Below are 15,614 nucleotides of genomic sequence, written 5' to 3'. Positions count from 1 at the left end.
TTCTTCACAGCCTGCTTTGGTCTTGAATATCTTGAACAATTTAGTATCGTCCACAAACTTTGCCACCTCACTGCTTGCCCCTTTCTTATATCAATTACAGAATAAGTACGTCTTTTTCCAAAAGGAATGAGCTAATTTGGAACAGGATTAAATCAGGAACAGCTATTAAAGAATGACTCAAGCTTTTACTTACAATCAGAAGTCTTCGGGGTGTTTCACAAAGATGGGCAGATTGATTGTTATTCCCATTTTACACATTAGTAAAGGGGGAACAGATGTTCATCGACTTGCCTGAAGTCACATGCAGCAAGTGGCAGAATCAGGAACAGAAACCAGGTCTCCCAACTCTTAGATTCCTACTCCAGTCACTAGATTGCCCTCAAGAAGTGGGTTCCCAGGTCTACACCCCAAAGCAAACAAAGCCAAACAGCTATGGGGAAGGTGCACTCTTCCCTACCAACCTGGCTGTAGAGCACCATTTATTCTCTGGAGAAAGCAACTGCTCTCCCAGTCCCATGGTTTGAGAGGTGGGCACATACCACCAAGACAGTGACAAAAGGGAGCCAAGAACAAAAAAGCAAGTCAAAATTTGCAACTCCAGATCAATGGGATCAGCTTCCTGGAGTCACTACGTTGCCAAGTGGGCTGGGGCCCCTGCAAACAGGATAAAAATCAGACATTCCACTACCTCTCATGTCACTGAGACCCCACGTTTTAGCAGCCACAGAGTGGCTGGAATAGGCAAAGATCTTCCAGATTCTAATACTACTCCTCTTCTCAGCACCCAAAGCACCACTCTGATCTCAGTCTACCCCCTGCTGCAAGGGCACTTATGGATGGATGATCCCTGCACAACACCAGGTCTGGTGCTCTTGGGCCTCCCTGTGCTGTTGCACTGACCTCAAACCCTGTTCCCTGGGCCATGCTGGCATCATTAACCAAGCTCGGCACACAGAGCAGCCATGTTAATTTCAGAGGAAGGAGACGGATGGGCGGGGGGGGGGGGGGACTGGTAGGAGAAAGCTGAACGCTGGGTTCGATCCTGAAAGGTGCTGAGTTCCCTATATGGCCACTGTCCCCATGCAGGTAAAAGGCACAGAGCCATAAACACTAGTGCCAAAGGAGACAGGATCTGCAAGCACACAGTGGGAAGAGCTGCACTTCTAGTGCTTTGCACAAAGCAGTTGAGATTACTGCACTAAATGCCGGAGGGTGCAGCATTTCTGTGATTTCTGGCATCTTCCCATGTGTCCTTCTGTTTTCATGCAAGCACTGCTGAGGGAGCTGCTTCCAGCTTCAGAGACAGTACCTTGTCCAGTTTCACCCGGAACTCACGTCCACATTCCAAGGGGGTGGTGAAAGTGTCCAGATCCTGGCCCCAGAACGCAAAGAACTTTTCGATGCGTAAGCTGCGGAGCGCATAGTAGCCGGCGTTCCGGATCCCATACTTCTGTCCAACGCTCATCAACTCATTGTACACGTGCAGAGCATACTGCATGGAAGAAGCAACACACCAGGATTACAGCATCAGGGAAGACAAAGAGAATCTGTCACACCATGAGGCAGACTCCAGTACCATGTCTCCAAAGCAATGCTTCACAGGAAGGGGAAGCCATATAAGGTGCCTGCCCAGCTGAGTAACGCTTCACAAAGCACTGAAACTCCCTCCTGACCCTTGCAGAGATCAGCTCACTAGTAAAGACAGAGATTTGATTACTCTAAGGGTACATCTAGACTACATGCCTCTGCTGACAGAGGCATGTACATTAGACTACCCGACAGTCAATGAAGCAGGGATTTAAATATCCCCTGCTTTATTAAAATAAAAATGGCCGCCGCATTGTGCTGGCTCAGTTGATCATCAGCACAACACAGCAGTCAAGACGCGGATCGGTTGCCCTGAACCTCAGGGACCAGATCCAGTTCGTGGAATGTAGGTTCCTCACCCCTGTTCCGCAGCCTTACTCTATGCTATAGGAAGTGGCATTTCATTTATTTGTCTTTAAACCTCCCAGCTATTATTTCTATTGCATGGCCCATTCTCCCCACAATTACCTTTGAACAACATTCCATTCCTATCATCTTGGCTGAATATGCTGTAGCCTCCCTTCCCCCACCTCTTTCTGTCCCAAAGTTTCATAAAGCAATGACCTTGCACTGAGATCCCAAGATTACACCACTGTATTTGACCTGTTACATGCCTTAGAAGCATCACAGCAGTATGATTTGGGCTCCAAGGACAGAAAATAACTAAGTTCGCCCTGGTAAGCTTACCATGGACACACATGGCTAAGCGTGGACTCTAGCAAGCAAACCCACTTGACTGAATGCAAGACAGCATTAATTTCACTTGCAGAATTCAGCTCTCCTAGCCAAAGGCACTGGTACACTTCACATTACAAAACACCATTCTCCATACCCAAAGGGTCACAGTTAACTATACCCAGCACAGGCAAGGAAGACGCCTGTACATCCTTGTGTGGGACTGCATGGACTGGCGGAAGCTTATAAACCACTCTACCTCTATAGGGATGTAGAGCATGAATCCAGGTTCTCCTGTATGCGTCATGCTCATCACACGGATCCCATTTGCATACCCCACGCTCATTTCCTGTGGAAAAAGGGAGTTAAAGAGAAGGGCAACATTCAGACTGGATCGTGGCAATTAAGATCCATAACAAGGACCATACACACACAATGCAAACCCATGGGCTAAGCCTTCTCCCTTCCTCAACTTAATGCCACTCATCAATTCTTTATTCCTGAAGTTGATTGGTTGCAGGGCATTTGCTGTGTGCACTAACATGTCTGTCATCAGGAAAGCCATAAACACTACAGGTGAAGGAATTTGCTGGACCAGGAGAGGTCTGCTGCTGCCACTGGCTTTGTTTCTGACCCCTCCTCCAGTTGGCTGTGCTGCTGGCTCTGGCCAGTGCCCCACGCTTCCAGAACCCCCTGTCCCAGGGCTCCCCCGTCCAAGAACATCTGTGGTCCGGCCAGACCAGAGAGTCCCAGTTTAGGGAGGTACCACCTGTACTGCCAAAAGGGATGCTGGGAGAGAGGCTCTGCAAACACGCAGAAGCATAAAGAGCTGTCTTTCTAATTCTTCACTCAACAAGCAGTGAGAGGAAGATGCCCACATTCATATCACTCAAATACTGGCAAGGCTGGGAACATCCACCTCTTATTCTGAGAAGAGTTTCTTCAGAAGAGAAGAAATCCTGTGAATCCTGTGGTGGGAAAGGAGAGGCATCATTCCTTTTGAGGTTATTAGGGGCCAGGACCAGTGGAAAACCTGCTTTTTATTGGGATGTATCAGAGAATTAGATGCTGGATCATCTGTTAACATTACAAAACACCATTCTCCATGCCCAAAGGGTCATGATGCTGGATCATGTGCATGTGGGTTTAGAGGCAGGAGGAGAAGTTATGGAACCACCCCTAAAAAGAGAGACACCCAGTGGTACAAGCCACTCACTTATGCACTACACAAGCATCTGTCTTGGCGGCTAGAATGTTGCCACAGAGCTGGAGACAGACACCCACACCTCACTACCATTATGTAGTACTCAAAATTCCTAATTTATTCCTGGGTATAATAGGCCTGCATGAGTTATCCAAAAAAGCATTATGAAATGTAACTAACTCTTCCTGGTGAGAGAAATAAATCTTTTAGAAGGATAAAAATGCCAACTACTTTGCTGAAGAAACTTAAGATAAATGGATATTTTACCATTTGGAACCTTTCTAATCAGGATTGCTGTTAAATAAAATACAAAATGCAACCCACACAATAGTGTAGCGCTCTGCTTTATTTTTAGACGCATCTCTAAAGCGGAGCCTCTGGAAAATCAACAGGGAGTTTTCTAGACGTTGGTGGAAAAACTGCAGGAAAAATTCTTATTTGCACTGAATACTTTACAGTTACTCAGATACTGCAACACAGTATTTCTGAACTGAAAGGATCTGCCTGCCTGCCTCAGACAAAACTGCCAGAAATGGCGGAGATTTTGCTTTGAAAACCTAACTGAATGGACTATATTTGAATCTGTTTCTCAGGCATTTTTGCAGGTCAGGATACATACAAGCCGTTTTGGATCTATGAAACAAATAGGCAAGATACTTTACCAGTGTAACTAAACAATGATGAAATTACTCAAGTACAGTCACCCACCTTGCAGAAGAGAGATGGGAAGTGTTCTGGAGTCATGGGGGCATAGGATAATTCTGATAGGACGTCCACTGCACGAGGACCAATCAGATTGAGAGCTAGACAGAGAAAGAAAAAGGTTTTCTACTGAGTAATCAGGTGGATAAAGCGGAAGGACCCACCTGGCCACATTCTTCCGTTACACCTTACCTTTTTCCCATCTCTGATTTCTGTATAAGTTATGACTGTTGCCCACAGCAACAGCTGAATGAAATTTATAGAGCTTCACAGAAATGAGAAATGGAAAAAGATCTTCTAGGGATCAGCTAGCTGGTTTTTTGGGAGCTTGTGAGGAAGTTGAAGGGATGTCCAAGCTTATGCGCATTGGAAGAAATTATTTAAACAACTCGGATGCATTACTGGGTTTTACGTGACCATTCAGAAAAGAGACCAGAATGTCACAGTGAACAGATTACAAAAGCAGGAGGAATTTTAGGGCACATAACAACCTGTCTCCAGGCATGTCTTACCAGTGTATTTCCAGGTCACATCCTCCAAGAGTAAGTTACTGTCATTAGGCATGTGCTTTTTGAGCCAGGCCCAGCAGTGGATTTGCTGATCAGTAGGAGAAATCATGAAGAAGCTAGAGCAGAAAATTAAAGAAATTAAGAACATGAAGCAATGATCGGATGGCCACTAAGTGACTCCGTTTTGTTCTCGCTCTGGGAAGCATCACCAAAATTAACTTCTCTGAATGATGCAGCCAGGCAGTAATCAAGGACAGAGTAGGAATGTAAAATGTTGTTTAAAAATGTAATCATGTAACCACTAAAAATCCTAGTGGTTTCAATGCCGGCCCCGCTCTCAAGGAAACTTCACGATAGGCTCAACAGTATAAAAGTTATACTGCAGAGCCTGCAGCGAAGCCTGCTCCCAGGGAACCAGTGTGTAACCTGTAGTGCACTGCCTGGGCTGAGCCCACTACGGGACAGGGGCTTTTCTGGCCAGCCAGAGCAGTGGGCCAAGAGCTGCTCTAGCCCCTACCAGTTAATGGTAAGCCTCACCTGGTAAGGGTGAGGCTTAGTGGTTAACCACTTACACCTCTAGAACAGATGCAAATTGTTTGCTAAGATCATGTACAAAGTCACTGTCCTGATAGTTAATTTCTGGTGGTTTACTGAGGTACAAGAACTGGACTAGAGACTGTGCCAATTGCTAAAGAACATGGGGCATCTCAAATAGCATGATCACAGTACAAAGTTATTAACTATTCACAACTTGATGCAGCCACTGAGATTGTAGTTACTCCAATAACCAATAAGTGGTTTTAGTCCTTATGTAATTTCCTGTTTCAAGAGAAATGAGTATAACCCCCCCCCAACTCTGCACACCGTAGGGGTTATTGGCATCAGTTTCCAAGGACAGAACTCGATTTAATCTAGCAAAATGAATGCTATTTATATTCATCGCTGAAGGCCTAGTACAACTTTATTTGTTTTAGCGTCTTTTATTGAAAGTGTATCCCAAAATGCTTTACTGAGTTACAGAATACACATAACAGGCGGGAAAACTGAGGGTCACGCAAATGTGTTTATCAGTTATTTGGAAACAAATGGAGAGCTGATGCAGTGACAAGATAAAGAGAAGCTGTTCCAGGTAGCAAGAGCTGCAAAGGAGAAGGCTCTCACAGTAACAATAGGGAGACCGTGCGGAGGGACAGAAAGAAAAGTGATGCCAGGAGAGGGGACTGGTGTAGGAGATAAGCTATGTAACGTAGTCTGGAAGAAATCCATGAAGAGTTTTGAGATTGAGGGAATGTTTGGACTAGATCCTGAAATGATCGATCAATCAGCGGAGTTCTCCATGACCTGGGCCATGTAATCATGCTACACTGTATATCTATGGGGAGGGACCGTCACCAGAAGTTTGCACAGGCTACAGTCTGATGAGCTGATGATTGGGGAAGTCATACCACAACATGCAGAGTTAAATCAAGGAGAGGCAAGGTGAGGGCTCAATGCAGTTATGCTGGCAGGCATGGTGTCTGTATTTTCAATAATGGAGATAAACTAGGGGGCTATGTATGCCCTCTGCTTGCAACACTTGCCCAGCCTCCCCCCTGCCCAGCCGCTTTCATGTTGCTGAGAGACCCTGATGACATCATTCTATTGCCCAGCAGGAACATTCTGTCGTCCGTCAGGAAAATCATTTTGATTATATATATGAATGAGAGAGAGAGAGAGAGAGAGAGAGAGAGAGAGAGAGAGAGAGAGAGAGAGATTGATTACTAATAGCTTCAAAGGACTACTAAATAGAATGTACCTTCCCCTTCAGCTTAATATTTCAGGCTCTAAATGTCCCTGTAAAAGCATTTGCTCATTACTGCGTCAACAGAGAAAACAGTTTCCCCCACAAACCCTCCTCCTCCTGAGTTGGGAAATTAGGACTCTGTGTGGGGAGAGAAATCAGATTAATGGCAACAAAGGACAAATAGAGGGGAAAGACAATGAAGAAGCTGACTCACATGCAATAGGAGGCACTATAGAAATGGAAGTAAATGCCAGTAACACAGAGGGACTGACCAATGCGTCAGGATGCTGCGGTGCAGACTTACCTGCGCTTGTTTACTCGTGCAATGCTGCAGTCATTCTCATACCCTCCTTCTTCATTAAGCATGCCTGTGTGCACAATGTGCCCGACAGGCACATCCAGGTCGTTCGAGAAGAGATACTGAAGAACCTCCAGTGCCTGATCCCCCGTCGACTGCATGATTGAGATGGAGAGATGGGGCTAGGCCAGTTGGCTGAGCAATGTAAACTCTTGGAGGCTGTTCCATAGAACAGCCATGATTCATCCCACCAAAAGCTTCTCAATTCAACTGCTAATGACACAGATTGGCCAAGGCTTCTCACAGGACACAAGAGTATCTAGGAGCTTTCAGAAACCTGGTTCTATTAATTATAATGAGTCATGTCACAAATGCTCCACATCAGAGATTCTCAAACTTCATGCACTATGAGCTTCTTCTGACAACAAAAATACTAATGAACCTGGGGGGGTGGGGGGGGGCAGAGGGGAGCAGAAACCTGAGCCCAATGAAGCCACACGGTCCAGGGTGGCGGAGGCAAGCACAAAGCCTGAGCCCCACCCTTCCGAGCAGGGGGGCTGAAACCTGAGCCCTGTACCCAGGGTTTGCGCTTCAGCCCTGGGTCCCATCTAGTCTAAGCCAGCCAGAGGAGCTGACAGCCTCCATGGGCCCCTGGGCAAGGTGGGCAGCAGAGGGAGGGACTGGCTCCATGCTCCTGGAAGGGGCGGGGCAAAGCTTCCTCTCCCCCACCCTGGCCCTCGTGGCCGTATGGAGTGCATGGTGCCGTGCTCCAGTGGTGATTTACGAGGCCTGGGGCTCTAGCTGCCACCACTGCCACAGTAGCCCCAGGCCCTTCTGAACAACAGTCCCCTTTCCTTCCCCTCCCCCCCTCCACTGTCAGCAGGCCTGAAGCCAACCCTGGCAGCCCATTAAAACAGTCACAATAAGTGTTCCCTGTGAGCTGTGCGCTTGTGACACTCCTGGGAAAGATTCAAATGCCACTAAGCTGATTAGCAGAGCATCCACAACTAGGTTTTTGTTTCTGCTGATGTGTGAATTCACACATCTCAGGGCACATAATTTATTCCACACGTGGCTGGAAAAGATTAGAGGGAACACTGGGCTGCTGACGCACAGTTTGAGATCTGCTGTTCTAAATAAAATCACAAAGGTTAGTACAAATAAATACTAATCATACAATCAGAATATTACAGGCCTGCTGTAAAAACTGAAATTGCTCATAGAGTTCTCCCTTCTACCTACAGCCCCAGGGGGACAAAGTGTTTTAAGAAAGCAGCAAACTGTCCACAAGAAACAGCACTTGCAAGTCTAGCCCTCTTCCCTCCCCTCCCCCCGGGGCCTTAGGTACTTACGCTTATTTCAAACTTGGTAAAAGATGACATGTCAATTACACACACCGCCTCCTTACAGCACTTGACCTCTGACCCCACAATGTCAAACCAATCTGGTTTGTAGAAGGTCTTGCTCTGGTCCAATGCCAGTAGATCTATGGAAGGCAAGAATCGAGACACTGATTAATAAGCTGACTACAATGATGCACATCAAATCGGTAGGATGCTCTATGCAGAGAATATGATCTCACCTTTCCCTGGTGGGACAAAGTACTTGGGTCTCTCAAATCCGTGCTTCTCCATCCATCTGGCTCCCTGGGCATCCAGGCGATCATAGAGCGGGGAAGTACGCAGCTGCCTGCCAGTCTGGAAGTCCCAACGGGGAACCTTCAGATCATAGATCAGCGCTGTAATAATCAAAGATGGCCTATCAGTGAAGTTGTGACATTTCAGCCCAGCTCCCTTAAAAGGGCTGTCTGCTCACAAGTACTCCTTTCTAGTTGTGAAAGTGTGCTCTGAGCACTCCTACTGTTTAATAGCTAACTAAGAAAAGAACTCTGGTAGGTACGGCTTTGGCTGCTGCTTGTGGCCCAAGCTGCACACTCAATGTTTTCCCTCGGTATCAAGCACATCATTTCTGAAGCAGAATCATTCCAATGTCAGCTCTTCAATGACACCAGTGTCTGATGCTGCACAGAAGCTGAGATGAGGAGCAGCAGGAGTCATAACACTGCTGAGTGCAAGGCTGACTCGGTTTCTAGGTTCGGATTGTTGTTTGCTGTTTCCCGAGAACATAATTGAGATAGATTACAGAGCAGGTTTACTCCACTGTTACCAAAGGATGGCTGGATTAGATACATCTGGAGCCTCTGCTGATGCATCAGACTGTTCTCAAACCTCCTAGCTGAGAGCCTAATCTCTAGCCTTCTCCTTCCAGCCCGTCATCAAATCCCCTTACTTTGTAGCTGGGTGCACGTGTCAGATTTTAAACACCAGAACGAAACCCTGTGATCATCCAGTCCGACCTCTTGCATGACACAGGCCACAAAAGCTCATGCAGTAATTTCTGCATCCAGCCTATAACTTCTAACTGAGCAAGTCTTAAAAAGGCATCCAATCTAGATTTAAAGAGTGCAAGTGATGGAGAATGCACCACATCCTTATGAAAATGGTCCTAATAGCTCATCAGACTCATTGCCAAAAGTTTGCATCTTGTTTCTAGTCTGAATTTGTCTAGCTTCAGCTTCCAACCACTGCCTTGGCCCCACTCAATTTAAGAGCATGCTACCGTCAGAAATCACTTCCCCCTTTTTGGTCCTGACAGACTGCAGTCAAGTCACATCTTAACCAACTTCTACATAAATTACACAAGTGGAGCTTCTGAAGTCTCTTGCTCTGTGGTCTGGACTGCCTCTTGGTTGCTCTATTTGAACCTTTTAAAAAAAAATTAACTTTTTTCTTGAACTGTGGGCTCCAAAACTGCAGCACATATCCAGGAATAGCCTCACTAATGCCGTGAGCAGAAGTAATACTCCCCTGCTTATACAGCTACGATTTCATTCACTCTCTTCGCTACAACTTCACACTGGGAGCTCATGTTCAGCTGAGTATCTACCATCACCTCTGCATCTCTCTCTGTCACTGCGCTGCAGCACCCTGCCACATCTTGTGAAAGTGTTTGTTCCTAGAAGCATGATCTTGTATTTGGGCTGCATTAAAACGCACCTTGTTCAAGTGAGTCCAAATTATCAAGCAATCCAGGTGAGGGAGAAGCTACCCCAGAGTTACTGGACTCGCTACCACTTAGTGTGTCATTGCAGCTTTTACCAACAATGATTTTTTATTTTTCCTCCAGATTGCTGAAAAAAAGATACCGAAAAGCATTGGGCTGAACACGGATCCTCTCTGGTGCCATTAGATTTCCTCAAAGGATTAGGATTCCCCATTTACAGAAACTGCTGGAGATCAGTTAACTTGTTTTTAATCGATGTAATATCAACTCCATTAAAGTGATATCATGCTAGGAGTCTACTACAGGCCACCTAGCCAGGTGGAAGAGGTGGATGAGGCCTTTTTTAAACAATTAACAAAACTATCCAAAGCCCAAGATTTGGTGGTGATGGGGGACTTCAACTATCCAGACATATGTTGGGAAACTAACACAGCGAGGCACAGACTATCCAATAAGTTTCTGGACTGCATTGGAGACAACTTTCTGTTTCAGAAGGTTGAAAAAGCTACCAGAGGAGAAGCTGTTCTGGATTTGGTTTTAACAAATAGGGAGGAACTAGTTGAGAACTTGAAAGTGGAAGACAGTATAGGGGACAGTGACCACGAAATAATACAGTTCATGATCTTAAGGAAAGGTAGAAGGGAGACCAGCACAATTGAGGTAATGGATTTCAGGAAGGCAGATTTTGATAAGCTCAGAGAACTTGTAGGTAAGGTCCCATGGGAAGCAAGACTGAAGGGAAAAACAACTGAGGAGAGTTGGAAGTATTTCAAAGGGACGTTGTTAAGGGCCCAAAAGCAAACAATTCCGCTGTGTAGGAAAGATAGAAAATATGGCAAAAGACCAGCTTGGCTTAACAAGGAGATCTTGCATGATCTCAAAATAAAAAAGGAGTCATATAAAAAATGGAAAGTAGGACAACTAACAAAGGATGAATATAGGCAAGCAACACAGGAATGCAGGGGCAAGATTAGAAAGGCAAAGGCACAAAATGAGATCAAACTAGCTACAGGCATAAAGGGAAACAAGAAGACCTTTTATAAATACATTAAAAGCAAGAGGAAGACCAAGGACAGGGTAGGCCCACTGCTTAGTGAGGAGGGAGAAGCAGTAACAGGAGGTGTGCCTAACGTAGTGAATACAAGCAGAGAGAGGGTAAGTTTAGAAGATAGGATACACAAAGAACAAGTTAAAAATCACTTAGGAAAGTTAGATGTCAGCAAGTCACCAGGTCCCGATGAAATGCATCCCAGGATACTCAAGGAGCTGATAGAGGAGGTATCTGAGCCTTTAGCTATGATCTTTGAAAAATCATGGCAGACAGGGGAGATTCCAGAAGACTGGAAAAGGGCAAATATTGTGCCCATCTATAAAAAGGGGAATAAGAACAACCCAGGAAACTACAGACCGGTCAGTTTAACGTCTGTCCCAGGGAAGATAATGGAGCAGGTAATTAAGGAAATCATATGCAAACACTTGGAAGGTAATAAAGTGATAGGGAATAGCCAGCATGGGTTTGTGAAGAACAAGTCATGCCAAACTAATCTGATAGCTTTCTTTGATAGGATAACGAGCCTTGTGGATAAGGGAGAAGCGGTGGATGTCATATACCTAGACTTTACTAAGGCATTTGATACGGTCTCGCATGATATTCTTATTGATAAACTAGGCAAATATAACTTAGATAGGGCCACGATAAGGTGGGTGCATAATTGGCTGGATAACCGTAGTCAGAGAGTTGTTGTTAACGGTTCTAAATCCTGCTGGAAAGGGATAACAAGTGGAGTTCCTCAAGGGTCTGTTTTGGGACCCGTACTGTTCAATATCTTCATCAATGATGTAGATATTGGGATAGAGAGTACGCTTATTAAGTTTGCAGATGATACCAAACTGGGTGGGGTTGCAACTTCTTTGGAGGATAGGGACATAATTCAAAATGACCGTAGCAAGTTAGAGAAATGGTCAGAGGTAACCAGGATGAGGTTTAATAAAGAGAAATGCAAAGTGCTCCACTTAGGAAGGAACAATCAGTTCCATACATACAAGATGGGAAGCGACTGTCTAGGAAGGAGCATGGCGGAAAGGGATCTAGGGGTCATAGTGGACCACAAGTTGAATATGAGTCAACAGTGTGATGCTGTTGCAAAAAAAGCAAATATGATTCTAGGTTGTATCAACAGGTGTGTTGTAAGCAAAACTCGTGAAGTCATTCTGCCGCTCTACTCTGCACTAGTTAGGCCTCAGCTGGAGTACTGTGTCCAGTTCTGGGCACCACATTTCAAGAAAGATGTGGAGAAATTAGAAAGGGTACAGAGAAGAGCGACAAGAATGATTAAAGGTTTAGAGAACATGACCTATGAAGCCAGGCTTCATGAACTGGGCTTATTTAGTTTGGAAAAAAGAAGATTAAGGGGGGACATGAGAGCGGTTTTCAAATATCTAAAAGGGTGTCATAAGGAGGAAGGCGAAAATTTGTTCCTCTTGGTTTCGGAGGACAGGACAAGGAGTAATGGGCTTAAAGTGCAGCAGGGGAGGTTTAGATTGGACATTAGGAAAAAATTCCTAACTGTCAGGGTGGTCAAATATTGGAATAAATTGCCAAGGGAGGTGGTGGAATCTCCCTCTCTGGAGATATTTAAGAACAGGTTAGATAGACATCTGTCAGGGATGGTGTAGACGGAGCTTGATCCTGCCTTGAGGGCAGGGGGCTGGACTCGATGACCTCTCGAGGTCCCTTCCAGTCCTATTATTCTATGATTCTATACTGCTAAGAAAAACAAAAAATCAGCGTGGTGTATTAGTAATCCTCTGCTGGCAGTGTCAATATTCCGCAGTTCTCATAAGCATATGACTCTGAAGTTCAGATTCTGATGCAGTCGGCCACAATGAAAGCATGGGAAGTCTGTATCTATGTTTGATGACACATCTCTGTGGCACCTTTCACGGTAACCTGAAGACAGTTTCATTGATCCTGCTCAAACATGTCAGATGCTGATCTTATTAGAGAATGCCAATGAATCCAGTTCTGAGCAACTTGCTCAAGTTCTTAGGGACTGATGTCAGCCCACCCAGGACTGCACCTCAGACTGATCGATCTCCCTTCCTTCCTTCCGCCCTGGCTCAGTGTCCAATACAAGATCTGTTTTAGGCATGTCATCCATTCTGATAACATGTCCAGTCCTCCTAAGTTGTGCTCTGAATGCTAGTTGTGTTTGCTCTCTCAAGGACCTTAATATAGGTCACTCTATCCTGCCCGTGAATGCTCATTATTGAGTGGAGGGAGCACATGTGAAATTGGTCAAGTTGTTAGAACCACTGCACTGTAGATCTTTAATTTGGCAGAGAGATGGTTGTTGTGCCGGTTAAACACTTTTGCTCAAAGTCAGTCTAGGGCCTAGCTGGCTTTACTAATTCTGGAGTAGATTTCCTTATCAAGGGAGCCATCACTTGAGATGAGATTGCCCAAATACTTGAACTGGTCCACAGTTTTCAACTGTGTCCCCTGGAGCATTGGAATGAGGTACTGTTTGAAACAAGACCTCGGTCTTCTCGAGACTGAGGGTGAGGCCAAACCTAGGATGCTTCAGAAAATCTACCCACAGCAATCTGACGGTCATCTTGTTGATGGGCCATCAAGGCAAAATTATCTGCAAAAGTGCCTCAACTTGAAACCTTTCTAGTGTCTTGGTCTAAGCACTGACTCCTCAAAGACCAAAGAGGGAGCCATCAAGCTGGTTGCAGATGTATATTCTGATTCAAACCCCTTGTTGCCTGACTGAGAATACAAGCAAAGAACAAGTCGAACAGCACTGGAGAAAGTATGCAGCTTTGCTTCATAGAATCACAGAAGGGACCTGAAGAGGTCATCAAGTCCAGTTCCCTGCCTTCACCGCAAGACCAAGCATCTAGATCATCCTTGATAGAAGTCTGCCTAACCTGTTCTTAAAAATCTCCAATAATGGAGATTCTACCACCATCCTAGGCAACGTATTCCAGTGCTTCACCATCCTTAGCGTTAGGAAGTTTTTCCTAATGTCCAACCTAAACCTCCCCTGCTGCACTGCTTCTTGTCCCATCATCAGAGGCCAAAGGGAACCGTTTTTCTCCCTCCTCTTTGTGACACCCTTTTAGATACTTGAAAACTGCTCTCATGTCCCCTCTCAGTCTTCTCTTTTCCAGACTAAACAAGCCCAATTCTTTTTCAGTCTTCCCTCGTAGATCATGTTTTCTAGAACTAATCATATTTGTTGCTCTTCTCTGGACCTTCTCCACATCTTTCCTGAAACTTAGTGCCGAGAACTGGACACAAGACTCCAGTTGAGGCCTTATTGCACAGTACTGTGGAAGAATGACTTCTTGTGTTTTGCTCACAACACTTCTGAAATGCAACAGGGAGATCAGGAAGTTGTTGCAGGAGAGATGCTCTTCTGGAAAATCCAACTCCACGAATCCCGTCTTCATCCTCTGCTCACTCTTTCCTTTTGGAAAGGAAAACTGCCTACCAGCTCACTGACTGAACATTCTCCAGCCAGTCTAGTCTCACTCAGTGCTGCAATATCAATATTAGAATGAGCAGGCCCTCTGGAGAGCCTTTTTCCCTCTCAGACCTTCACACATCCCCTCCATCTAGCAGGGCAAGGACATGGATTGCCATAGGTCGATCAGCCAGACACCGTAGTCTGGCCAGATATTATGGGACAGGCAATGCTTAGGGCACCTTTCCTAGCCTCTTCTCTTAAAAAGGACTGTTCAGTTACCTATGATGCAGCGGACAAAGTGGGCTCCAGCCCAGGAAAGCTTACGCCAAGGTGGATTTAAAGACTTTTTTTAAATTAAAAAAAAAAAAAATCAGAATTTTTTATTTAGAACAGATTTTTTTTAAAAATCACCAACAGTAAATTTTTCATTTCAAAACAACAGCTACAATTAAATCTCATCACAAACATGTGACACCTACATTCCTAAAAAATGAATGAATGGCTCTAGTCTGCCCAGCCTTATAACCAGCTCTTGCTTCTTGAAAGTTCTGGGCTTTCAATTTTTCTGTTTCTCAGCAGATTCAAATGCAATACATGCAAAGAAGGCAAAGGCTGGATTGGACTATTTTTATTCTTTGCTTATGTGCTGGTGGACATGGGCCAAGCACGGCAGAGGTGTTAGTTAATACACTGTCACAGCTTCCTATAGTTTGCCACAACTTTTGCCACAGAAAAACTGCTATGGCTTCAGGGTGTCTCTCACACCCTATCTGGGAATATTTTGAAGAAACTTGTTCCTTAAGTAAAAAAAAGGAAAATATGTCAAGTGTAAACAAGGAAAGAAGATGATGCAGGGCCTAGCTGCAAGAATGAAACATCGTAAGGAAAATTGCTTATTGGGAGAAAATGAAGTGGACAAAGGTGTGGATATGGCCAAGTGAATCAACTGGTTAGTAACTTAAATAATTCGCTCTGTAATGTGTCATTCTTCAAGACTCTCTCTATGCCTTTTAGGACAAATACATTCTCAAGCTGTTTGCTATATTAGATGTTGCTAGAAAAAAAAGTTCATCTTAGCTAATCCTTATGGCTTGATTAATTGTTAACTAGGTTTAGAATCTATTACTCAAATATACAATATAGGAAGCTGAAGTAAGAGAAATTTGGAGTTTCCAGTTGCCACTTAAGTGTCGTTTTCTTATTTTATCTATACATTTTAGAAATGGGCATCTGTCAGAGTCTGTTGTTCAAGAACTCCTCCTAAACAGTAAAAGCTAGGACCGTCAAATTTGATGTGAGCGCCTTCTTATCACAA

General features: G+C 44.8%; 1 protein-coding gene across 4 annotated transcripts in view; it reads right to left on the bottom strand.

The window, feature by feature from the left end:
- PDPR (pyruvate dehydrogenase phosphatase regulatory subunit) overlaps nt 1–15,614 on the bottom strand; it is a 52,687-nt gene that overhangs the window by 9,207 nt on the left and 27,866 nt on the right. For all 4 annotated transcript variants that reach the window (XM_075940674.1, XM_075940675.1, XM_075940672.1 and 1 more), the window contains exons 11-17: nt 8,341–8,496; nt 8,111–8,244; nt 6,765–6,913; nt 4,681–4,793; nt 4,175–4,269; nt 2,522–2,611; nt 1,310–1,492 (exon numbers count right to left, since the gene is read on the bottom strand). In XM_075940674.1, coding sequence (XP_075796789.1) covers nt 1,310–1,492; nt 2,522–2,611; nt 4,175–4,269; nt 4,681–4,793; nt 6,765–6,913; nt 8,111–8,244; nt 8,341–8,496 — 920 coding nt within the window. The remainder of the gene's footprint in view (nt 1–1,309; nt 1,493–2,521; nt 2,612–4,174; nt 4,270–4,680; nt 4,794–6,764; nt 6,914–8,110; nt 8,245–8,340; nt 8,497–15,614) is intronic.

The sequence above is a fragment of the Pelodiscus sinensis genome, chromosome 12 (assembly GCF_049634645.1).
Source record: "Pelodiscus sinensis isolate JC-2024 chromosome 12, ASM4963464v1, whole genome shotgun sequence".
Lineage (NCBI taxonomy): Eukaryota > Metazoa > Chordata > Testudines > Trionychidae > Pelodiscus > Pelodiscus sinensis.
Note: the sequence above shows the minus strand (reverse complement) of the source record. Positions and strands in the feature narration are given on the sequence as shown.